The sequence below is a fragment of the Myiozetetes cayanensis genome, unplaced genomic scaffold (genome assembly GCF_022539395.1).
Source record: "Myiozetetes cayanensis isolate MyiCay16 unplaced genomic scaffold, myiCay2020 scf3, whole genome shotgun sequence".
Lineage (NCBI taxonomy): Eukaryota > Metazoa > Chordata > Aves > Passeriformes > Tyrannidae > Myiozetetes > Myiozetetes cayanensis.
The window spans coordinates 10,321,083-10,346,885 of record NW_026087521.1 but is presented as its reverse complement, the minus strand read 5'-3'; the positions used below and the strand labels follow the sequence as shown (position 1 = coordinate 10,346,885).

The following is a 25,803-nucleotide window of genomic DNA, read 5'->3' as shown; positions in this document are numbered from 1 at the left end:
AGAGAGGAAAGGGAGTCAGTGTAAATGTGTGGTTTCAAATTGTATTTTTCACTGTCAGCATAAATTCTAATTGCAACATAAGGCAATTTTTATTCATTACACCCTTCAGACTTAGCTTATAACTTACCCTGCATTTCATGGTTTTTAAATGAGTATCACCAGGATTGTTCTGACACATGTATTGACTACAATGTATGCCTTATTTCGAAGAAATGTACTATTTTCACCCTGATTAATTTTATCACTTTTTTTCCCCTTTACTTCTGCAAAAATAATTTAGAAAACTTAATTCACAGTCTTCATCATTTTATAGTTGCTTTCAGTGTAGTAGTTTACTTCAAGTCATAAAATAAATTGTTCTTACAAAGTACCAAATGGCAATTTAACTAACCTTATAAAGTTTTAAGGGAGTTATTCACTAGGGCTTGAATCCATTCCAGAACACAGGCATCTCTGTATGTCTATATGCAGCATTTGGGGATCACTAGTATATAAGACTGACAGATTTGTTCACTCACAACAGTAAGAACTTTAAACCTCCAAGAACAGGAGTATCTTCTGTCAGCATGTACAAAATTAACTCAGTTTTGGCATCTGTGAGCCAGTCTAAAGCCAGGCCAGAGCGTTACCAGCCTTCTAAAATTAGATGTTTCCCAACACTCAGCCTTGGAGATGCAGCACAGCAACTGATGAATGAAGCCTAATCCATGCAGAAGACAGTCAAAGAGAAGATTTTGGGGCCACAGGAATCATCTGATGGATGTGAAGAAAGGAATAGCAGTTGGCCACAGCCCTAGTCTTCCACCATCCCAAAGGCTGCACCGAAAGGACAATTTCTCTGTTTTACAGAGCTACCAGTTACTATAAAATAAAGTTGTCATTATGAAAACAAGACACTGAACTTAGAACCTGGATCTAATCTGAACCACTTATGCTCCTCAGCCGAGTTCAACTCCTGCAGAATTATTTTTTGTGTATTATGGCAGAGCACAAAGAGAAGAGTAAAAAGCGCGCTTTGATTACCTTACCTTATGTCTCCTACTTACAACAGTTACTTAAGAAACATGGTCTGGAATTGGAACTTCTGACTCCTTGCTTCCAAATTAATATGGAAATTAAAACATTTTTTCTCTCTCTCTTTGTTATATACAATGCAGAAAAGAAAGTAATCTCTGCTCAGCTCTTTGAATGTAAACTATGCAAACATTTCTCTTCAGGCAATGTTCCTGTGTGCAGATTCCAGGCTAATAGCAGTACCTCCCTGCAGACCCGAACAAGACAACTAAATACTAAGATTTGTGTTCTATTCCTGTCCTGCAAGATTATCCTCTACATACTTCCAGGTAAAGTTTAAAGAAGCATGATGATTTTTGGAGTATTTGTTTTTTTGACAAGGTTGCCTAATTCTCCCCATGGGCACAAGAGCAAGCACAGACACAAAGACACAGTGGCTTTTAATTCCACTCCAGGAGCCAGTCACATGTTTTTGCCAGGTATTTCAGCACATCAATTTTCTGTTGTATTAGCCCTCACTCTGTAATGTTGTTTGCATGCAGTCACTTCTGTGCATTCCAGCATACAACATATAGCAAGTAGATAGTCTGTTAAAGCTCATCCAATATATATTAATAAAAAGTTTTCAGATAATAACGTCAGACATCTTTGTATGTCACTGTGCCACTGCATGTTAGCCATCATACAGCTTGCTAGTGGAGTGAGAAGAACTTAAATTCTCAAATCACAGCCCATCAGTTACCACAGGTATCTGTCACTCACCTGTAATGATCCATCCTTTATCCTAGAACAGCAAGGCCTGGGAATGTGTAAATATGAGGATGCTTGGGTAAGAATTTAATGTTGTTGCAGAAAGCTAATGCAATCTATCCAGACATAAAATGCATTAATTTTTGTTGATTTTAAGCTGAGCTACTAGTGCATCTACCTAAGAATACTCTGAACACGTATCTTAGTTTCTGTTCTTATTTCTAGCTCTAAGGTAAATACTTTATAGGCATTTTTTTTATTTATTTAATGAGAGATATGTGTGTTTCCAGTGAGTGCTTAAATGCATTAAAAAATTCACAGTATAAGCCTGGTAGACTTATACAGTATGTAAACCAGACCATGAAAAGCAATCGTATTCCTACCCAGTGGTTAAAGGCACAAAAGAGCCATGGGAACCTTGCTCTGGCCTTTATTTTTGCCTTAGTAAAACAAACCCTAATTCTTTATTTGTCAAATTACTATCTGTTACAGTTTAAATTTTCCTCAAGCCTTACTCTACTAATGAAGTTTAATCTGACTCTGGCTTGGAGCAAAAAAGCATTGTGTATTCGTGTGTAGGCAGCGTGAATGTGGTTTTGCAGAAAAGGAAGTCTTCTGAATGTTGGGGGCTAAAATCAATGGAAAATGGAAGTCAGCCTATTGCCCTTGTTTTTCCAGCTGTCAAATTTTACTCTTATAAAGCAGACAGTATTTCTTTACAACCTCATTAGTTTTTCCTAAGCAAACTGACAATACCATTCACTGTTCTGTGAACAGAATCTCCATAATTTATGCTACTCTTCTGTGAGAAATACTCTGAACACTTGTGTGTAGAAAAATGAACCTTTCAGCAATGTGTTCAGAGGCCCAAACATCTCTTCTACTTTATTTTACATTTTAACTTGGACAGGGAACTACATACAGAAGGAAGAAAATGTGAATCAAATTGGAGGAGACAGTAAGTGTGAAGAATTTTAAGGGCAATGCATATTTTAGCCTGGCAAAATAGTATATAGTCTCTTAAGGAGCTTAGAAAGAAGTAACAATAGATTTTATAGAAAGAGAAAGGCATTACAGAGATTGGTTCTTTGAAATCCTTCCATAATTATACTATTTTAAAAGCAGACAAATTGGGGATGGGGAAAGGTCCTTTTACTATGCGAGACGATCTATGATTTTACATGGGATCTTCATGTTAGACTTGTGCCTACACAGCAGATCACCACCTTTCTGACCCATGGTTTTGTCATGCATGACTATTTCTCAGGTGTGTTGTACAGGTTAAGATTAAGCTGGTCTAGCTATGAACAGGAGTCAACAACTGAGCAGGAAGAAAAACTTTGCACCCATTGCAAGATACAGCTATTGACTCTGTATAATCAAACTGCCAAGGCTGGCATTTGGGTTTTACTTTTTCCCTTCCCCCAAAGATTTGAAATGCTAGGAGAAATGGTCCTACTCTCTGTTTCCAATGAATCTTATTACCATAATGAAAAAAAAGGCAGCTTTAAACAGTTAGGTATGAGACATATTTAATTGACTGCAGGAGAGACAGTAATGAATTATTGCTTCCCATACACCCCCATATTTTTCTCACTGACTAATATAAGCATTAGCATTGCTCTGCTGAAAATGAAAGTATTTTGCTTTTGATTTTGCCTTCTCTTCTGAACTGTAGTATAACATTCCCTCAATTAGGAAAATTAAATGTTCTCAAATGTGGAAATATTAACAAGCTGTACAAGACAGCACAATTACAGGGAAGGTTTGTTTCTTCAACCTTTTTCTGAACTTGTAAATTACTGATTTCTTTTTGTAGTAGTTGCTTGACATGCCTCATTTCAATTGCTGCCAGTTGTCATAAGATGGCAAACTACACAAAAATCTTTAATTCTGCTTCCACCAGACAAACCTCAACAAAAAGCTTGGGTACAGTCATGTTGGATAGTGGCTAAAAAGAAAAGCAGGAAAAAAACAAAACTGCAAACCAACTCAGTCTCTATAAATAATACAAAGTGGCAATTACTGGTATGGACAGTGAAGAAGGGACAGCAGCAAACATGTGCCCTGTTCATCACTGGTAAGAGCAGTAGCAAGGCCTGTCCTGACACGTGTAAGTGCCACCTTGTTAATGCACGCCCTCTTCCTCAGGTTCTGAAACCTCTGAACTGGACAAACGCTTCATGCTGAAGTTTGGACATAGAGAAAAGTTGTGAAAACATATAACCTATTCTGTTTTCATTCTAACTTTCATTAGAAAGTTGAATGCTCTCTTACGGTGAAAGAAAACATTGAACATTGTCATGTATCACTGTGCTTATAACTGCACAACCTCTTTAGGGTGGAGAGTGATTAAATGTAGATTTCTAATTGAAATACTGCACTCATTGGAAAATACGATCATAACCCAAAGTTCAGTAACAGAAGGACTTCAGAAGGGGTTTTTTTGTCCCCACAAAATTTAATGTCATTTTAGTTATTGCTTCCTTTTGTTTTGCCAAAACCAAATGGAAACATGTAAGACAGAGAAAGACTCCTGCTATACAAGCAATAAGCTGGGCATAAACCTCTGTGGACCGTTCTGAAATTAAAACACATCTGTTCAAAGTGTATGGAGACACAGACATGAATACAGATTTTTTTTTTCTTTAAATTTTGTGCCATAAGGTTTTGTAACACACAGTTCTGTAACACAATCTTACTTTAATTTGTGTGTAACATCCATAAAATTGAACTTGGAATGAAAGCTGAAATAAACATCCTTCCCATATCCTTTTTCTTCTTCAGAGTTTCCTTTGGTTTTGACATTTTGGGTTGCTTCTGTTTGAGGGCCAATTCAGCTAGAATGCCTGGGTTATGCTGGAGGAGCAGTTTCCAGTTTTGCAAAGTCGACTTAAAAAAAAACAGAAACAAAAAAACCCAGAAAAAAAATCATAATAAAAAAACTTGCAAGACTTATTCCTGCATTCTGGATCACCATTACATGTCACTACATAGCCAAAACCACACTGGAAGACTATGCTCTCTTCCCTGTGCTTAAATTAGGGGTACCATTCCTCTCAGGTGGGACATGCACATTGAAGCAAAAAGTCTTAATCCTGCTAACATCATTTACATTAATTATCATCTACAATCAGAGCAGCACTAAATCTGTTACTCCCTCTACCTTTGCTTTCAGCCTCTTTTCTTCACATACAGGAGAGAAGGCAGAGGAGGTGTGGCAGCTGGGCAAACAGAGGCAGTGTATTTTGCCATGAACTGTGACCCCCAAATCCTAAGCAGTATTTGTAGAAAAGAACAATCTTGTTGGTACTTTATCAATAAAGAAATCATCAAAGGATTTTTTCCTAACCTAATTAAGAAAATAATTTTATTTGTTCTTAAAATAAATCCTCAGCTTGTCTAGTCTTTTTTATCATTGGCATTTATTATGGCAGATAACAGCTGCTGAGAGCCTTCAGTCACAGAGCTTTCCAAGGCTGATAGAAACATCAAGCTAATATTTTCAATGACTCTGGGATCTAAACCCATATCTTCAGGATTAAGGCAGATCAAATGAAAATGAATATCCCATTACAGACAAAACCCACCTATCCTTCACCACACAGGGAATGCATTTGTCTGGAGAGAACCTAAAGGAGTGAATTTAGATCTCTTTTATTCTCCCTATACAAGAGATTTTGCTCCTATTTTGATATTACCAAATGATGCAATGCTTTGGGTTCCCCCAGTGACAAGGATTAATTCCCAAATTGTAAATTAATAGGGAACTGGTAAATGTGCTTTTCCTCTTAAAGTGCATATGGGAACTGAGTTATTGGAAGGAATCAAGAGGTATCCTCAGAAAATTATAGAGGAACTTCTCTAAAAATAGCTGGCAGGTGAGTTCCTCATGATATCATGAAATCCAACTTCAAAATACACTAAACAATTGCTATGGGTACTCAAAACACATTTGTTCACATTCCCTGGAAAAAAAAAAAAAAAAAACCACAAAAAAACAAAAACTCAGTATTTGACTATAATTGCACTGGAGCCAAAAAAATCCTCCTTTTTCTTCCCAAATGGACACTAAAACAACTTAATAGTCAGTAAGTATACACACAGAAAGATATATCGTTCTGATTCTGATTTTAGTCAGTTTTAAAGTGGCTGAATGATGAACTCTTGTAATAGACATAGAGCCAGACTCTGTTCATATTATATGCAGAGATGAACCTAGAGAGGAGTGAAGAGATTGTAAGCAACTACTGAATCAAGCAGCTCACCATTAGAATGGAAGATTAAAAATAAGCCAAGGAACAAATAATGTGTCTGGACCACAAGAAGCACATGTAGAAATGAGAGAACAAGGTCTGTTCAGTTTTAAGAAGTGAATGAAAAGGGGAACTTCTAGAATCAATCACAGAATGAGTTAGGTGGTAAGGGATGTTAAACATCACCTCTTTTCATTTCCCCATAGGCAGGGACATCTTTCACTAAACCAGGTTGTTCAAAGCCTGATCCAACTTGGCCTGGAACACTTCCAGGAATGGGGAATTACTCATCTTACTTATGCATAAAATGACCTGCTGGGAGGCTACTGGAACACTGATACAAAAGGGTGGGGTTTCCGCCATTGTAGTCATTCAGGCAGACCTGACTCAGAGCAACCTGATATCATCAGATCTACTTTGATAGTGTTGGCTGGGGGTCCCTTCCAAACCACATGATTCTGTGGCTACGGAAGACAGGAACAATAGAGTGACTACAATAAATAATGCCAGTCAGAGACCATCACAGCCTTGTAGAGAGGTTAAACAAACCTTCCTTAAGTCTGTACAGCCTAACAGTCAATACAGTCCTAATGAATTTTTCAAATATTCAAAATATTACAGTATAGATCATACGACAGATAAAGATTAAACTCAGAAGTAGGCACCAGATTACTGTTTTTCTGTGCTGGTTATGCACGTTTATGTGTGCACACACATCACTAAAGAGCAGAACTTGAGTGTGCACTGAAAGGAAAGAAAATGAAATATCTTGGACAAATTTATGCATTCAAAACAGGATGTGACCACATAATTTAGAATCTTTTATTCTGGAATTGCCATTTTAATGTCATGTCATTTTTGCAGACATTTTTTGCTAGACACCTGCTATACATCAGATAACATTAAACTTGCCCATAAGTAGACATATATACCTCCCCAAACACAGTAAGTACTGTAGAAGTCTACTTTATCTGCTCTATGTAACATTATATGTATGTACAAATAGGAACTTCAAAAATAAACTGGAACCAGAACAAGATCTAGTATCTGTTGTGAGACCAAATGCATACTGTGAAATTTGGTCAATCATACTTATATAATTTAATCTTTCTTCTGACCTGGTAATAAATTTGTTCAATAGAATTTTAAAAATAAATATATAAATTATGCATCTATAAATTTAGTTACATACTGCACACTCCATCATAACACGTACTGATTTAGTTAGTTGAATGAGCTCAGTTTAACAAGGCGGCAATCTCTTATTCTTAAACAAGAAAACAAAGGAGATTATGTACAGAAAACACAAGTAGAATCATCTGACATTGCTTTCATATAATTTCATTTAATGCTGCATATCTAGGATTTCTACCATTCCTTAAAAGAGGAATTGTTACATTTTACTATGCAAATACAGACAGACCCATGTCTTTCTCTACCGCACCAGAGAAATCTATTACATTAAACCATAAGAAAACAATTTGCACAACATGCAAGCTTTCAGTCTTGGAAACCCACACTTCAGGCACAATAATTTGCAGCAGACACCTAAATAAAAATTCCTGATGTTGAGTGTTTATAGCCTTCATTGTGGACACAGGCTGCCAGGTCATTTGGGTCAGATTTCTGACCTTTTTTGAGAAAAGCTAACTTTCTTCTTCAGAGCCGCTTTAATAGATAAGCTGAGCTGAAAACACTGCCAACACAGATTACTCATGTCTTAAGAATCACATCTGCTCATCACTGATAAAAATCACAGGACCACAAAACATGCAGGTTGGAAAGGACATCTGAAGGTTGTGTCAGCCAAAATCTTGCTCAAAACGGGACTACCTACTGAAGTGAGCACAGGACCTCATCTAGCTGAGTTTCATATACCTGGAGCAGTGGAGAGGCTGCTGCCTTCTTACTCAAATGCTTTGATGTCTCACTATGCTTACAATTAAAAACCAAACCAAACCAACCAACCAACCAACACACCAACCAAAAAAAAGTCCTACCACTAAACAAATGTCACTGTGCACTGCTGAGAAGAGACTGACTCTCCCCATCAGACAGCCATGAGAAGAAACTCGGCTGTCATCATCTCCTTGTTTACCACGTGTTCCAACACCCATGACTGCCTAGTGGCCCTTCACTGGGCTTCTTCTGTTTTGCCAGGGTCCAAAACTGGCCACAGCAATCTCCTTCCCGGATCTTTCATCTCCACAAATCAAAACAAATGAAATCGTACAGTTGCAGAAAATTTTAACATATAAATGACACAGTAGGCCAGAACCCCGCTCCATTCTTGTGTAAAGAAAGCAGTATTCTGCCTCCAAAATTACCCTAAAGAGAATACATGTGGACTTTCTTCAAGATGAGAAGACCTGATATCCGATTTGAAGTCAGCTTCAAAGGAACTGAAGATTATGTCTGGAGCAGACATTAAGGCTGAATATTCTCATACTGCATGAGATGGGGTGCAGTATCTTGTGCCTGTGAATAATTTCTACAAGACCCTTTCACCTCTTAGTGCCTCCTATGTCACCTCCTCGCTCTCCACTGATAAACAGTTGCTTTCTTGAAAGGGCCTTTTAGAGAAAAAAAGTCCCGCAAGCTGCTAATTCTCTCTGACACATTTCCACATACAACTCATACCTGTCAACTAAAAGTTAGACCTATTTTGAAAAAAAGTCATTTTAAACTGCTCAGCAAACAGGCACAGGGCAGGAAAAATAAGCAAAAGGAACAGTAAACAGTGATGGTCACCTTGTTTATTCAGAGTGCTGTGGTTTATTGATGTTACAATCTCAAGTTTAGTTGATCTTAGATGTTACATGTTTTCTCTCACATCCAATCCAATCTGAAAGGGATTTCCAGCTGTCTAGGGATGCTTTCAACAGCCATAAGCAAGCCATAAAACCCTTCCAATGCCATTGTACCCGTGTGTAAAAGAGAATAAGCTTAAAGCAAAGGTCCTTCACAGTCACCACACAGACTGAAAAGAATAAACTCCGCTGCTTGCTTCTTGGACAAGACCAGGCAGAATTCTTTCACCTCTTTAAGGACAAGATAGGAGAGGAACTGAGCATACAAGGAGGAGGACAGGCTGCCTCAAAACCAGCATTCCATGCTTGCCCTGAGTACCAATACTAGTACCAATGTCATATCAGTAAAAATGTGCTGAATAGAAGCACAAATGTAATACTAATAGTAATGGAGAGGGATTTTATCACTGTACTGCAGTGCTGCATGTATTTGGAGTGTTTTCATGAAGGAAAGTTCTTTGGCAATGGCACCCTGAGAATCTGGAATAATTTTTTTTTATTATTATCTAAATAGCAAATGGAAATTAAGTCATCATTTGAGGCAGATTCCTGTATCTGCAAAACAAATCAACTCAAGAAAGATTTTCTGTTTTGTTTGTTTGTTTGTAACAATTCTATTTGATTGCCCCCCTCCCCCCATACATCTATGTAAATTACCACAGTAGGTATGAAACCTGCCCCAGTATTGATTCAGCTGGCACAACCTTCCTCTATAAAACCCTGTTCAGAGCCCCTGCATCAGGGTGGTCTGTTCTTCCCAGCTGCTGGGGAGATGTTGAATTCCTGTGCTTGCCTCTCTCCCCCAGCGCCTGCTCTAACCAGTCCAGGGGTAAATATACACAGAAATGAAGAAAGACTTATGTTCTTTCTCTTCTGTAAGTGCCATGCCAGTGCTTCATGAACCTACTGCTCATCTTCTGGGTGCTAGGGAGGAAGAATTCATCAGCTAAGGAAGCACATACTGTGCAAGCAGATCCTCCCGTGTCTCAAAGCAAAGAATGGGACCAGATACAAGTCTGTGATTTGCTGGACCTGGCTGGTGGACCTAACCATGCTGGCCAACTTTGTAAGTCTTCTCCTAGCTTCGCTTCTGAGCAATTCTAGTGCAGATAGTAGTATATCAGACTACATCTGGAAGTTTCAAATTATTTCTTTAATTTTATGCAGTTTAGCTGTTAAGGATACACTTTTTCAGCTGTTGGTGTGAACTTAAGAACATGCTTCCCTGAGTTCAGGAAATAATAGAGAGGGACCTTGAAGGAACAGTCAATGAAATAAAAATCACTGGCAAATGACTCTTTTCCTACTCTGCTTTTGAAAATTTTGTTTGAAAAAGTCTTATGTTTCCAAGTATCCATAAATAAAACAGAGCTTCTACTGGAGAAATGAATGGCTGACAGCCTTCTCATTTTAAAGGGACTTACCAAAGCTAGAAAGATGATAAGTTATTAAATCAGAGGTAATGGCTTTAGAGGCATATTGATTTTCATATTTAATAGCCGTGTATGCACAGTTTTAGTTCCCTAATGCAAACCACAATAAAACACCTCATGTGGGCTTTAAACTCTTTTGTCTTTGCTGTAGGTTTGTCTGATTTAGGAAAAAATACAATAACATTATAGTGCATTATTTTCAACAGTGGCAGGAAGTGGGTTTTTAGTCAAATCAGCTTAAAAAATTCCAGCTGTGTTCACGTTGAAGCCATCGAGAAGTCTAAGCCTGGGATCATTTCTACATGCCAACTAAATCCTTTTCAGGCCTCAAGAAGTAAATTTTTGAAAAAATGCCAAGCCTCTCCTTGAAAATAACATCTTAATTGGCTGATATTAAAAAAACAGAGAGTGCCATTCTGACAATGCAAGAGCTCACATTTTTGCGTACTAATTTGATATTGTGCCTTGTAAGAGCACTCCACATACTAACACAGAGACTGTCTCAGAGAACTGCAATGAGAGGCATGCAGGCTGGTTATTCCAGACAAGGAGGAATTTCTAAGAACTATAAAAACTAGATGTGTTATGATGTGTATCCTGTGCCACTGTAATGCACCAGAAAGACCAAAGAAGTGTGCGACACTGTTGGCCCCAAGGAAAACACAGTGTTTTGTTCCCTGGCTGGTTATGACTCAGTGGATATCTCAGAGGATGAAGAAAGTCCACTTTCAGTGGATCAGTAGCTGTTTTCAAGGAGTTTCTGTATCAGTGTTAGGTTCACACCTAGTAAAATGCAAACAGAAAACGCAAGTTTACATCCTGATGTACCCCTGACATTGTTTTTTGAATGCACACAGCTTTTTTCTTTAAAATTAAATTATTACAGCATCATAAATACATCTACTGTTACCATCTTTCCCTCCCTGTTTCCTGTTACACTATCAATTGTGGTGTCCATATATACCCTGGTGCTTATCTTGTCCTTCTGCTGTTCAAAACTTTGCATTCATGAGAAGGAAAGAAAACAAACCTCATTATTCCCAGCCACTGAAATGAATTATCAGACACTTACCTTGCATATTTCCCTTATCCTCCCTGTAAATTTAACTCTGCAGTTCCTTTAAGCTGGGACACTGAGAGATATACCCTGATTTACAAAGATGTTAAAAGAAGACAAATGTTTTCTCAATTTAATTGATTCTTAGCTGAGATAAATTGATTTATTCTGCATAACTCACAGCTTTTAAAAGTAAACATATTTTTCATTAAGAATGGTAAAGAGAAATGTCATTAAGCAAGAGAAAAATTTCTAAGACACAACAACAAATCACTGGGAGAACAGATGACTGAGAAAGCCTATTACTTGCAGGGAAGGATTTACTAGACCCTGTGTTTTTCAGTTGCGTTTCAAAGCAATTTAGGACCAGTGAAATAGCAAAGGAAATTCTAAAAGGAGACCATGGTTTAGATGATGGATAGTTGAAAGTGAATTTTAATCCATCACACATTCACCATGTAATTCTAAAACAATTTTTTTCTTTAATTTTTGGAATGCCAGTCTGACCCGTTTAATGGCTGAAAGCAGTGTCTGTAACTAGAAGAATTTGGGTTCAGCTTAATTTTGGGTTAGCTTTTTTTTTTTTTCTAATAAAAGTAACTGTGCCAATACACATTTTTTTTCCATTAAGCAACTTGGCAGTCCCAGCTGATTGTGATGTCTCCTCATCCATATTCTAGAAGATAATTTTGGTGAGGCAATAATTTATTCCAGAACGGGCAGTAAAATTAAGCAGAACTGTTCAAAAGTCTGGGTATTCATTCCCAGACTTTTGAATTTTACTAAAAGTTGCATTCCACAAAATCATATTTGCATTTGAAATTTTAACTGGAAGTAAAACCTTCTTGTAAAAAGAAGGTGTATTTTATACGAAAAGTTTACTTACAGCCCCCGAATCAAAATAAAATAAAAAAATTAAAAAAAAAAAAAAAAAAAACTAACCAAAAAAAAAAACAAACAAAAAAAAAAAAAAAAAAAACCCAAACCATTCTTCCTTCCCCAGAATTATCAATGCCATTAAAATGTCATATAACACTAGGGAGATGACAGCCAAATTAAAAGTTAAGAGCTCAACCCTGAAAGGTGCTCACAGACCAGTCTCTAAACCCATGGTGATTTGCAGGCATTCATACACCAGATCTGAAATTCCCTTTCTCTTCCTATTAGGAACTCTCCAAGAGTTTCTTGGGACTCCCTGACAGAACTCACTGTAATTGTGTACTAGTGAAATGCTGTTCCAGAGATTTTTTTCTATCAAGGTGGTCAGATGCAGAGTTTAAGAATTTTTTTCTTTTTTTTCCTGATAATGATGAAATATCACAGAATACAGTTTCTTGTAGATAAGATGTAAGATGGTAGCAGGACATCTTCAAAACGCAGTCTTGGAATGTAAGATAAGCACTCTAAAATTATTAGTTGAAACTACTTGTACTGTGTTTCTGAAAAAAAACCAACCAACAAACTATAATCTAGGGTATTATTTATTTGTGGTAATCAAGGAGCCTTGGTAGCACCCACTTTTACAAAGCTGATTTGCTGGGTGAAATTATCAGTTGGGAATATCCCAAATACTGCTGTACAAAGGAACAGGATACAACACCTCCACTAACCTTACCCAAACAAGAAGCACGAAACTTCTCATGGAAAAATAATTAACCTCATATTCACAAGGGTAAGATGAAGAGAATTTACTCTAAAGGACATGACAGTCCCAGCTCCACAGTTGTTTCATGGGAGAGGCATTACATATCTTCTTTTCATTGTGATACCAGAGTGGGATAATAGAGTCTGAGCTTCAGTAAACCAGCTACCAGGTTTTCTGCTTCCAGGAAGAAGCCATATCAATGGCAGATGAAATAACAATGCAAATGCAATTGTGCCGTGTTTGCATTGAATAAAGATGGAGATATGAAGGGAAGGGAGGAACGACAAATGATGTAAACCCTCTGTTAATCACCATCATTCTCTAATGTTCCCAGTACTGAATTTGCACTCTTCACAATCAGAGAGGACATTCAACATCACCCTGATTCACACAGGTACCATAGCACTCAGTTGCATCCCTGAGACCCCAACTCTCTAATTAAATAAACAGGGAAAAACATACAGCTTTCTTTTAACCTGGTGTCTGCTGAGCCACTGTCATCTCAAGATGTAAAATAAGACAAGTGAGAAGGTGTACTTTGAATCAGTAAACTGCATTCCTAAGACAAAGACCTTTCCCTGAGAAACAATGCCTAGTCTTTTTATTAAGGAGTGTTCTTGAGAACAATGAAAAGTCAGCACCAAAAAGAACAAAATACACATGTTGAGGAAACATTCAGTTCAAATGACAGGATAAGTTCTTGGTCTATGTATTTATTCATGGCAGGATTTCAGTCAACGCACTTCAATAAAATGAATAATTATTGTGAGTCATGTCACTAATTACATCTGATACACAAAAAGGCTTGTGCAGCACCACATATCAAAGTGCACTGTGAGCTCATCCAGTATGGAAAGGGCTCACAGAGGAGCTCTTGTTACTGGTACCCGAACAACCCTGAAAAAGACGGGGTATTAGAAATGTCTGCGCCATTTTTCTCTCATCACATTTTTTTAAACATAAAAAGAAGATGTATTGTACAATAATGACAATGTAACTGCCTACGTAGGGACTTCAGCATTTGCCTTGGACGAGCAACACAAGGAAGAATTGTAATGTCAGAGCAGTGGAATTGGCCAAGATAAGCTATTTTCTTCTGTGACAAACAAAGAGTGCCAAGATGTGTAGAATCTGTCAAAATGTTCTCAGATAAAGTTTGATTTTTCCATACCAAAATTAAAAAAAAAAAAAAAGGAAAAAGAAAAAAACCACACACACACACAAAAACAAGAAAACAAAACAAACAAAAAAACCCACATGAGGTGGTTCAGATACAGGTCAAATTGACTGAGCTGGGGAACAAAAAGAGATTAAAAGAAGTAAGTCATCTCTTAGATAAGTGATCTATTTATTATTGTGCAAGAAACAAAGAAGTCTTCTCAAATTTTGTCAAACTTGGATGAGTTCTTCATCCAAGAGTAGGATTAAATTTGTAGGGTCTTCCCATAAATTTGTTGCCTGATAATTAATTACCTTGAAGACATGTACTTATCTGTGCTTTCCCATGAGGGTACCTCTTATACTACTTGTGGAGAGGCCCTGTCTCTAGTACTGCATACAGTTCTGGTGTCCCCAACAGAAGGACACGGAACTGTTGGAACAAGTCCAGAGGAGGGTCAAAAAGCTGAAAAGAGGACTGGAGCACCTCCCTTATGAAGACAGGCTGAGAAATTTGGGACCGTTCAGCCTGGAGAAGAGAAGGTTGTGTGGAGACCTCAGAGCAACCTTCCCAGTATCTGAAGGGGGCCTACAGGGAAGCTGGAGAGAGACTCTTTTATCAGGAGTGACAGGAATAATCAATACATATTGATAGAGGAAAAATTTAGGTTAGAAATTAGGACGAAACTGTTTACTGTGAGGGTGGTGAGACACTGGAACAGGTTGCCCGAGGAGGCTGTGGATGGCCCAACCCTGGTAGTGTTCAAAGTCAAGCTGGATGGGGTTCTGAGCAACCTGGTCTGGTGGGATATGTCCCCTCTCATGGTAAGGCTGCGGAATTGCAACTACATGATCTTTAAGGCCCATTCCAGCCCCTTAATATTCTCTGATTTTATGACCAAGTGTTAAAATACCATCTTCACTACTAAAAATAAAAAATAATTATATTTTTAGTTGAAAATATTCAGAATTAAGTTTTTAGATCTCCAGTGAGAGACAATTAAATTGGAAATGTTAACACATGGTTGATGTTAAATGCTTTATAAATTAGCATTATTTAAATCCATGAAGCTACGAAAGCCACAAATCAGTTAAATTTGAGAAAATATGACCCAATTATTTGAAAATTAAGCAACTGTATGAACATTCAAGATGAGTTTTGCATTTAAACAAAAATAAAACCATGGATCTCTTCTTCCTCTTTCTCTCTTTTTTTTTTTTTTTTTTTTTCCTTTAATGCTTTGCTTCTACTTCATTTTGCAAGTAGCTTTCATTCTATGGACACCAAAACAGATCCAATCAACTATTGGAGCATAAACCTTTGCCTACTGGACTGTCATCAGCACAAAGTCCCCCAAATAATAAATGAACTTTTTATTAACTGTGGTAACATTAACATTACAATGAGGGATTGTTTAAAAACAAGTTGTACTGCTGTTGCTCAAGAGCTCTAAGAAAATGGTTCTCAGCTCCTTTATTTTTCCTTGAGGGTAACCACAGGGGTTGCATTAAATCTTTTAAAATATGTTGACAGTTGAATAAGTGCTGCTGTTGCTCTGGTGACATTTTATGCTTTTTAATTGTCATTAATGAAGCTGACTGATACTTTCTTAAAAGTCCTTTACGTGTTCTAGTAATTTTATGACAAAGAGAAGAACAAAACCGTCTGCAAATTAGCCTTGATCCACTTCTCATATGGAATTTTCACTGGAAACAATGAAGAGTCTGCATGGGAAATATCTGCCAGACTAGACATTTGAGGTAGGAATGCATTAAGTGTTTCCAGTAGATTGGGAAATTATTACTTGGTTATGCATCTCCATATAAATTTAAATCTCAAAGAAGGTTTGTTTTAGTGCATTTTAAAAAATAAGTACCAGATCTGCTTTTATTAATTCAGAACTTTATATTAAAATGGTACAGCCTGACATTTTAGGGTTGCAATAAAATCCAAAAATAAATGTGAGTTGGTATGAAACAAATTCAAACACTAACCTGGGGTCTAATAACTCCTCCCTGATCCTGATAATACTCCCACTGATTTGAGAAAGCTTTCTTCCCTGTAAAGACTGAACAATACAGCTCCCAGTTATCTGCTCAGGAATATGCAGTAAGGAGGAATGCACATAGTTTGAGAAACTGCAGGCACCATACTTGATAGTTCATAAACAGATAAGGTAAGTCTTTTGCTATGAAGAGAAAATAAACTATGATGTTTTAATTATGATAGGTGATTTACGTAGATTAAGGAAGATCTATTCCAAGGACAAGGAGCCAGAAGAGGTAGGAGTAGGGGGAATAGTATACCAACAGTGTAGGGAGACATGCTGAGTCCTTTACTTCCCCCATCCCAGGTTCCTTCACACCTGCAGGCTTCACTGTAACACAGCAGATGATTCCCAACACGGCTGCAGCTGCTGCACCACAGGCTTCACACCTTTGCAATTTCAGAATCAGAAAGAGCTGGAGCCATCTTCCTTCTTCAACTGTAGTGGCTCTGCAAGTGCAGATCTTGTACAAATACTAAGGGTTTGAGCCATCCCCGTTGAACAGGACAACTGGGTCATGACAAATCATTCCAGGCAAACTGAGAGCCCCTTTGCCTGACTCTCTGCAGGCCCAGTGCCGTCCATAACCACATATACCTGTGCATGCCAAGCAGTTCAGCTCCAGCCTGACCTTTTCTTTCAGCTGAGTAAATGGCTATACAAGGTGCAAAGCAATAGAAATCAAGGTTCTGTACAGCACTGCAATTTTCAAGGCACTCAGGGTGCAGACAGCAGTAAGTCCCGCACTCACGTCATACGCAGTTAACAATCTCAGCGAAGTCATGAACTACATTTTAATTAGACAAGAGGCCAGGCTTTTGATTTCAAAAATAGAAGTTAGGGTTGCAGTCCTTCATCCATTGAAGTTAATTGCAAAATCCCCATTATCAGGCTCTTGAGGTATTACCCAGGCGTACTTTTTAATTACATTTGATTCTTAATGAAGTCGATGGCAAAGAGAAAAGCAGCCCATGATTCAAATGATTCGCATTTTTATCTTTCCTGATGAAAAACAGAATAGGTCAAGATACTTGCTGGATTTTCCCATGAGAAATGCTGCAGTGTGAATAAGCTCAATTGACTTGATCCTGAAGGAGCAGGTTAGTTTTGAAAAGCATCACTCATTTTCTCCTCCTGTATGCATTCTACCCCCAAAACTTATGTAATGTAATTGTAGACACCAAGCCAAATCCAATTCAGAACTTGAAAAATATCACATAAGTATCCTAAGCTTGAATGACTTGTCTTTTATTGTCTAATGTCATTTAAAACATAAGGAGACCTAATTATAGTTTATTTTCAAATGATGCACTTTAAAAGAGTGACAATTCTCCATAAAAACTGACAGCTTCTCAGGGCAAGGAGATGGCCAATAACTTGCTATTTCTACATGATTTAAAAACAATAAGCTATGAAGCAGCTTATGAAGAAAGTGTGTTATCACACTTTGCTAGAGTTTAATACAAAGTTTCACCTTTTTCTCTTTTATCAGTATTCACGTAAATAAACAGATTTATAGAACATAAGTTCATATTACAGGTGGGGCCATTACCTTGTTATACACAACAACCTGCAAATTCTTCTGACATAATGAAAGCTGTTAAGCTGTTTCTTACCATCTGGAAATCAAGTTTAAAAATAAAACTACTGTTGATAAGTTATACAAAAAATTTTTATTTCAGACATAGTTCTCATATTATAAAACACATAATTAATTTCTTTTATGATTTCAGAAAACTCATTAAAAATTTAGGACTTAAAAATGTTTTGTTTATTAGGGTTTTTTGTTTGTTGTTTTGGTTGGTTTGGTTTTTTAGGTTTGTTTGTTTTGTTTTTTTTTTAAAGGTTGACTGTTAAGTATCAGGGAAAGTAAAATATTAGTTAAGATAATCAGATAGTATTGCAAGGCTCTGATGACACTTACTTTACCTTAACTTCCACCAAGGCTAGAGACTCATTTTTACTCATGCAAAGCATCACTTTAAAAATCAAGGAAAGGACACAGGACAGTTAACTACTGTACGTGATATTTCAGAAACAGGTCTAACCAAGGCAGCCAAGCAGGGTTACAGCAGGAACCAATGAGGTGAGGCTGCATCCCCAGGGCCAGCACAGAGTGGCAATGCTCTTGGTGCCCAAAAGCTCACCAGACAAAGGGGTCACTGCAGCATAAAGCTGTCATAGTGCTTTTTAAAGGAAGGAGGGACAACCTCCTTTCAGACAGGAACAGAGGAACTAAGGTTTTCATTCAGTACTTTTTTTAAATCCTTAGATTTGGGGTCCTTTGCCCTATTGGTGCTTCAGTATTTCAGACTTACAGGATACCTGTGATGAAAAACACATTTCTTGAATCCATGTTAAAACCGCTTGTCCCTCATCACAATTCGTTCCTATTCACAAGGCTGAATACCACGAAACCTGAACACTTCCTACTTCATGGTCATACCAGAGAGCAGGGGAAGCCTAGATTACTTTTAAGGGCACCAAGCAGATGATGTGGAAATCCAAATCAGCCTGTGGCAAACCTGCAGTGCAACACACAACCACAGCCAAAATTGCTTCTGTGCTGAGTTGTCCAAAACAGTATCACCTACACCAGCCAGTGCTATCTAAGCAAGGAAAAGAAATTCACTCCTCTACTACTTCACTTGGCAGTTCCCTCTTGAATTCAATTCCTACTATCGCTTTTACTGGAACCATGCCATTTTACACCCAGTAAGTATTGCACTCATCAGTTTAGGGCCCTACACTCTATAATATATGACACCTTGTATTGCTCAGTGTCTGGTTGGTATTTGTGGAAGGTCTCCTTCTGGATGTCTCTCAGTCTCATGATTACATAGTAATGATCATTGTGGCAAGGTTGAGATACTTATTAGCCATGATTATTTGATTCTTAAAGACTGTTCAGAGCACACAGAATATTCCCATGGCAGTTGCAGGGCATCCCAACACTAATGAACCACACAAGCCAGCCTACTGCAGACAGCATCAGGTGCAGGGAGCAGCAAGCGTTCATGGCTCAGACAATCACCAAAAAGGCAAAGTGCTAAAGAAAGTCAACACCCCTATAGCTACTGACAGAAAATTTCAGCTCAGATTTAAAAGACATTGTAAGCTGAAGAACACACATATTCTGAAGTGGTGGTTAAAATCATCATTTAGGACAGGGATTAACACTAGAAGAATAAATTACCATTAAAAGTAATACTGGGGTAATTGTAGCAATAAAGTACTGCTCAGAACTTCAGAAGCAAAAGCAACTTTCTTTTGAAAATAGTAATTTTGATTGCTTGTTAACAGTATGCAGGCATCAGTGATTGCTACATGCTACATTCATCCTACACACTGTACAAAGTGCACAAGGAAGGATACTTTTTCAGAGGACTCTGTGCCTGGCTAACTGTTTTGGTAAAACTTCAGGCAGACTCATTTTCAGAGTATAAAGTGTCTCCGTTGGGTACTGAATGAAAGCAACTCAAATCATTCATAGCTTCCACTACATGCCATATGCTATCATCATTCCCAAGCAAAATTAAGGATAAGAAATAAAACCTTTGATTGTTATTAAGTCATAATAACTCAAAACAAAGAAAAAGTCTTATTAATTAAGCATGTATAGCTATAGGTAGCTTCAGGTAAAAAAATCAAATTCAGGCTGACAGATACCTTAGCAACAAAAAACAAAGTAATTGTGGATGTAGATCAAAAAGCCAGTTTCTACTCAGTTATTGAACTTAAAGGGATGAAGAAAATGTTCAATCATAACATTTGCTTAAGAATGTTTATCTTCTTTCTTACCATTGAATGTTAGGAACACCCTTGCTTGAGGCTGGGAAGATCCTTTTACACTGCTAAAGTAAATAAATATCCCAATCAACACGTGCACTGCAAGAAAGGCCATCTCTTCAGTTTTGCAACTTAATATCCAAGAAACAAAACCTGAAAGACAGAGATATCACATTACTCTTCTTATACAATTTTGACGAGCAAAAGCAACAGCATGGAAAGATCTGTGTTAGAAAGCTCTTCCAGCTGAAGCCATAATAACTCATGTGAAGGAGGTACAGCACTTCTGTTTTCTTTGTATATCTGAAAATGGTTTTCTTCAGCAGTCTTCTATGCTGGCACAAAAGGAGCTCTCTGCCTGTTCGTAGGAACCAGCAGAGCCAAAGTTTTGGCTAGGGCAGACTACATCATCAGATTTGGTTTATTTAAACTGAGGACAATTCCACCTGCTGGAAATATAATTATACTAAATGTCAAGGCAGAGTAAAGCAAGGACAGGAGATAAAGTTTCATGAATAAAAAGCTGGCTGATATTTTTAGACGTCTCCCTCATGTTCAGAGGGGGACATTCGGGAAATTGGTTGTTTTCTTTTAACATTTGAAATCAAAGATGCTTGGAAATGAACTTTAAGTTTTGGTAAGCTGAGCTCTCTAATAGCCTTTAGTTCTTCCTTTAAGAAGTCCTGACTATGTACATCATGAATTTCAAAACATTGAAACCAGAAGTATTTCAACATGCTTGAAACTGTTAGTCAACATTTGCTTTTTGGGCTAGTTCCTTTCGGGATACTTACCTGCTCTCACAGACTTCTACAGAGCACTAAGAATCCCAGAGTTGGACAGTGCATTACACTTGATACTTCTGCTACTCCTCCTGCACATGTGCTGATTCTACATTAATTTTATAGGGTTTAGCTGCTGAGAAGCCTGAGGTTCTCAGAGAGTCAGAAAATGGTCCAAAACTCTGCATCTTTTCTTAGCTCAGCAGGGACTTGAGCTAACTGGAGTCATGGTATTTTCCTAACAATTCTAATGGACTTTGGACCGGATCCATAAAACCCAGCAGATATCAGAAGCTGAATATTACATATCTATATCATATCTGCTCCTAAACTGCATCTCTCCAAATATTGTGAAGTGCGAATTTCATTTCACCTATCCTTAACAACTTCGTCAGCTCGGATTCAAAGGTGCAAATAAAAAACATCATTTTAGGCCCATTCTACTTCGCTGTTTATATATTTTTTTTTTGGTGTAAACAGCCCTTCTACTAGACACCACTTATTAGTTCATCAATCAGGTGATATATTTGATTCTATGGCAACTGGAAGCACTTTGAAAGATACAACCCCTACAGCTGGAAGACAGCATTAAAAGCTATATATTTATTTTATGAAGAGATTTGTTCCCTGGGCAATCATCTTGCATTTTACCTCAGCTCTGCTCCAGCACTACAGTCCCTCCAGTGGAAGCCTGTATTTCTACATGCCTGTTCATTCGGCCCCTCTGAGGTTCACACCTGTCCTTAAAGAACCGGCTGTAAGCACCACGGCATGGCAGGAATGAGCTGTCAGGCAGGGATGACTTTAGGTCAGCACTGGTTTGGGACGGATCCACACCACTGACTTAGCGGTAAGAGCCCCGTATCTCATTACTACCTCTGTCATTCCTCATCCACTCACTGTAAATCGCTTTGAAAGGCTTCTCTCTGCATGAGGACTTCGTATAAAGTTGCAGGTGGGATGGAGAGCATGCAAGTGACTGCACAGCTCTGCAGCCCACACTCTAGACTCTCCTTCATGATTTGCTCTGGAATACTGAGAAATGCACAGAGATCAAGTAATTCTACAACTCTGATAATTGACAAAAACACCCATTTCACAAATTTGCCAGCTACAGATCGGGTCTGCAGGAGAAACATATCCATTCTGGCCCAGTTCCAAATTATCTCTAAGGGTCTGTTAACTAATAAAACGATAGTTGTAGAGTTTTTGCCAAGAATAATTTTTAAACAGGCTGTACGAACTCTAGTACTAATGCTGCTTTGTGGGCTTTAAATTTAAAACCTTGTGACTAGCCCATGGGATATCCTTCTACTTACCCCTCTTCTAAGAGAGAAATGGCATTAAATCCTGATAAAATTTCTTTGTCAGGCCAAAACAAATAACCAATCATACAGAACATATGATTTAACAGATGCAATGGGATTAGTATTTTACAGTAGTAGCACTATGCTTTCTTTGCAATAAAGATAAAAAGTCAAAGAGGAACAAGTGTGTGGCTTTCCCCCTTCCATTAAATAATATTGTAGGAAATAATAATAATAGAAAGAAACCCCTTTCAGCACTCCTTCCCTCCCACTCTCGTGCCTCCTGCCAATTTTACTGCAATCAGTCACAGGAGTGAAACATTGCTACATTTCATTGCTCAAATTGCAGATCTTCACCGTTAACGCAGAAGTGACAGGCACATATAAGATTCAAATGCTGAGCAGCATGGTTCCTACCCAGCTGTTAGACACATAAATAATAAATGCATATAGTGCCAAAAAGGCACCTCAGGGTGTCTGACATGTGAGTTACCTAATGGAAATAGGCTTAATTTCAGAGATCTACAGACCTGGTAACTGAATTGCAGGTTTGACTCTTGCTTTGGGCTTATATCCCAGCTCTGAATTTATCTCAGTAAGTCATGATACTATATTCAGCATGCCCCGTGCACATGATCTCTGCTGACAACCCACAAACCTAAAACCTTGAAGAGTACTTTTAAAGAATCTTACAGGACAGACAAAAGGCAGCGTCTAATTACACTTCTCTCTTAAACCCTATTCCAACTGTAAACAAACAGACAAATCGCTACTAAAGTGAAGTGGTGAAGTTTCCCTGCTACGGAGGTCGCTTGCACCATGTGTACTGCTTTTGGAAAGTACAGTATCGCTTTGCTATGAAGTGCTGTGCAGGTGTCATGTGCTACAGGCTGGGTCCTACCCTTAAATCCTGTAAGGAAAATCGTTCAGCAGAGGAAAGAAAAGAAATAAAGGAGAAAAAAAAATCCCTGCCAAACACAGACTATGCCAATCTGGAAAACATTGTTTTAACTATCTGAGAACAGCAGGAAAATTCAGCCCTAGGAGACATTTCACATCTTATTACAGCAAAGAAAGAGAACTTTAAGTTATGCTTACCCGGTTATTAGAGGCACCAGCAATATCGATTATTATCTGGTTTCTATCAGTTTATAGACTCCACTCCCGTTACCAGAACATTTTAATTCCAACCCTGGCACATTGTGGAGAGGAAAATAAATTAAAGGGAAAAAAAAAAAAAGAAAAAAAAAGAAAAGTCTGTCTTCGCGGCGTCTGCAGGGGTTCTCCCGGCTCCTCCGTACAGTAATCCTGGCAGCTGGACTCCTAAGGCACCGGGAGCGCTTCTCCCCTGCCCGCAATTACGCACCTTAGGAGTGAATGGAGCGGCCGCGCGGTGACGGAGCCGGCGCTGGTTTCCAGTTACAGGCGCTGCCCTGCCCTGGCCGCCGCCGCCGCTCTAGAGAGGCGAGGCTCGGCGGCCGCCGGTGCATCATTAGCTGAGCAAATAGGGGCTGGAGCTCATAAATAATGGCGAGGCCACACCCCGCCCTGCGCGCCGGCGGCTGCCGCCCGGCCCGGCCCTGCCCGGCCCGGCCCGTCCGCCCGCGGCAGCGCCGCTGGCACCGCGCAGGGGGGCACGGGGCAGGCGGGGGTTGAGCAGGGGCGCAGCCCCCCGAGGGCTCAGCAGGGGCAGCCTCCGGCCCCATCCGCGCCCTGTGCGCTGGAGCGGGCAGGGAAAGTCGCCGGGAAAGTTTGTGCCCCGCCGGGCGGGTCGTGCCGGGGCTCCCAGCGCGCCCCGAGGGCAGCAAAGCCCGGGCGGCCGGAGAGGACTCCGGGCCGGGGCCGGCGGGCAGAGCTGGGGAGGCGGCGGGGCAGAGCTGGGAGAGTGGGGTAGGGGCAAGGGCAGAGCGGCCCCGGGCTGGGAGGACCGGGAATGCCGGTAGGTGTCACTGTGAAGAGGGAATGAGGCTGGGCTGTGGGGAGGGGGGAGCCGGGTGGCAGGCAGACCCCTCGGAGGGGGTGTTCTCGCCCTCCCCGCCCACGAATTATTCAATCGATTTAAAACTTGGAAAGAAAATGAGCAAAGAGGAGAGGAGAATTCCAGCGGTGCTTGGATTGAAAATTCGGTTTCAGAGTTCAGAGCTGCTCCGGAAGATTTACCCCAGCTTTCAGAAGCTCTTTGGCAGTGTAGGAGACTGGGAACTGTATTTGCTCAAGCTAACTTTTTCCCCAAGGTACACTGAGCAATATTTCCCATTTGGTGAGATTTGTGCTCTCATGGAAGTGAGACAGTGTTGAAAACTTTACCCAAGTTGTCTTGAAAATGTGAACTGCAGTGCAGCTCCATTAAAGCCACAAGGATTTTCCAAACAACATTTTTTGGGTTCTGGGTTAGGTTTTCCTAAGTTGTCTTGCAAGCATATTCTGTGCTGCTCTGACCTGCTGGGTGTAAACTTCTGAATCAAGGTTTTCACCTTCGCAGAGATGGTCTCCGATCCAGCCGAGGCAGTGCAGGTCACTCAGCAGGGTAATGTCACAGCATTACTTCAAGGGAGCACATCTTGTGATACACTTGGAGCCATCTCAGACAACCAGAAATATGTTAACAAGTAAACAAGTACCCACAATGAATCAGAGCACAAGCCTGAGTTGCAGTTTTGTTTCCAGCTATTAACACACTCTGGCCATACTAACCAAAGCAGTCAATAATACTGATCTACTATAGCGAGAGGGCACCTGAATGCAGCACCTCGACTAAACAAATTTTGTCTACACATGTGGATATCTTTATGGCCTATTTCTCCCAAGGTTTCAGTACCAGCTTAGCAAAGTTAGTGCTTTATTCAAGCAAGAAAATCCAATATTATATGGTGCTTGTTATCACAGGGAACACAGAAATATGGGATGTTCCTTCCTCTGAAATGGAAAGCCAGACTTGCAGCTGATGCTGGAAAAGGAACGGACCCAGAATCTTTAAAATCTTGCCCCACTTCTGATCATGTCTTGAGGATTAATTGACTGATGTCTTCAGATGAACTGAGCTCTGCAGATGATGAGTCATTAAAAAAGTTGATGCTCTTCCAGTTCTCCTCCTTAACACAAATAAACTACGCAGAAATGTGTCAACGCTTGCTGTCCTAGAGAGCGGTTAAACTAAGCCATTAGTGAGCTTGTTCTCTCCACAGGCAGGCTGCATGGCTGTGAACATGATGCTGCTCATCCCTGAAATGTGGTGATGTTCAAATGCCTCGGTCTGACAGCAGTGCCCTGGCAAAAGGAAAAGTCACTTGTCTGCTTTGGAAAATCCCCACAACTAAGAGCAATTAGAGATCACCACACCAAGCAACAGAAGTGAATCAGCTAACTCAGTGTTCTCCCTCTTGCTGTGATCTATGCAGAGTGATTCAGAGAAAAATGCACCGAAAACCACAGAGCAAGTACAAAATAACTTCTCTTTTAGGAGATTCTGGGGACATGTGAAATGGGTAATTATACCAGTCAAAGAAAAAGAAGGATGGTACCATGAAATACCAATACCAGGAGTTAAGATGATTCTCTCCTCCCCAAATATTTTTACTTTAATTAAAAAAAAGTCTATGTTTTTCCTTAAAATTAATAATAATAATAATTTTCTAGGTAAGATCACACATGCTCCTAATAATATAGCATTAGAAAAAAGACAATAAGAACAAGCTCAAGTATGAATCAACGTCAGCATTAGGTAAAGTCACTTGTGTTTGTCAGAGCTTTTGTA

At 39.2% G+C, this 25,803-nt stretch overlaps 1 protein-coding gene across 3 annotated transcripts in view; it reads right to left on the bottom strand.

The window, feature by feature from the left end:
* The window catches only part of SEMA3C (semaphorin 3C), a 114,775-nt gene extending 91,251 nt beyond the window's left edge, over positions 1–23,524 (bottom strand). Inside the window, exons 1-3 of one of the 3 annotated variants that reach the window (XM_050325469.1) lie at positions 23,416–23,485; positions 23,148–23,241; positions 19,973–20,113 (exon numbers count right to left, since the gene is read on the bottom strand). In XM_050325469.1, coding sequence (XP_050181426.1) covers positions 19,973–20,075 — 103 coding nt within the window. In that variant the 5' untranslated portion in view covers positions 20,076–20,113; positions 23,148–23,241; positions 23,416–23,485. Of the gene's footprint in view, positions 1–19,972; positions 20,114–23,147 lie in introns of all 3 variants that reach the window. The other 2 variants (XM_050325470.1, XM_050325468.1) reach the window with 2 other exon arrangements.
* Between the last annotated feature and the right edge of the window lie 2,279 nt (positions 23,525–25,803).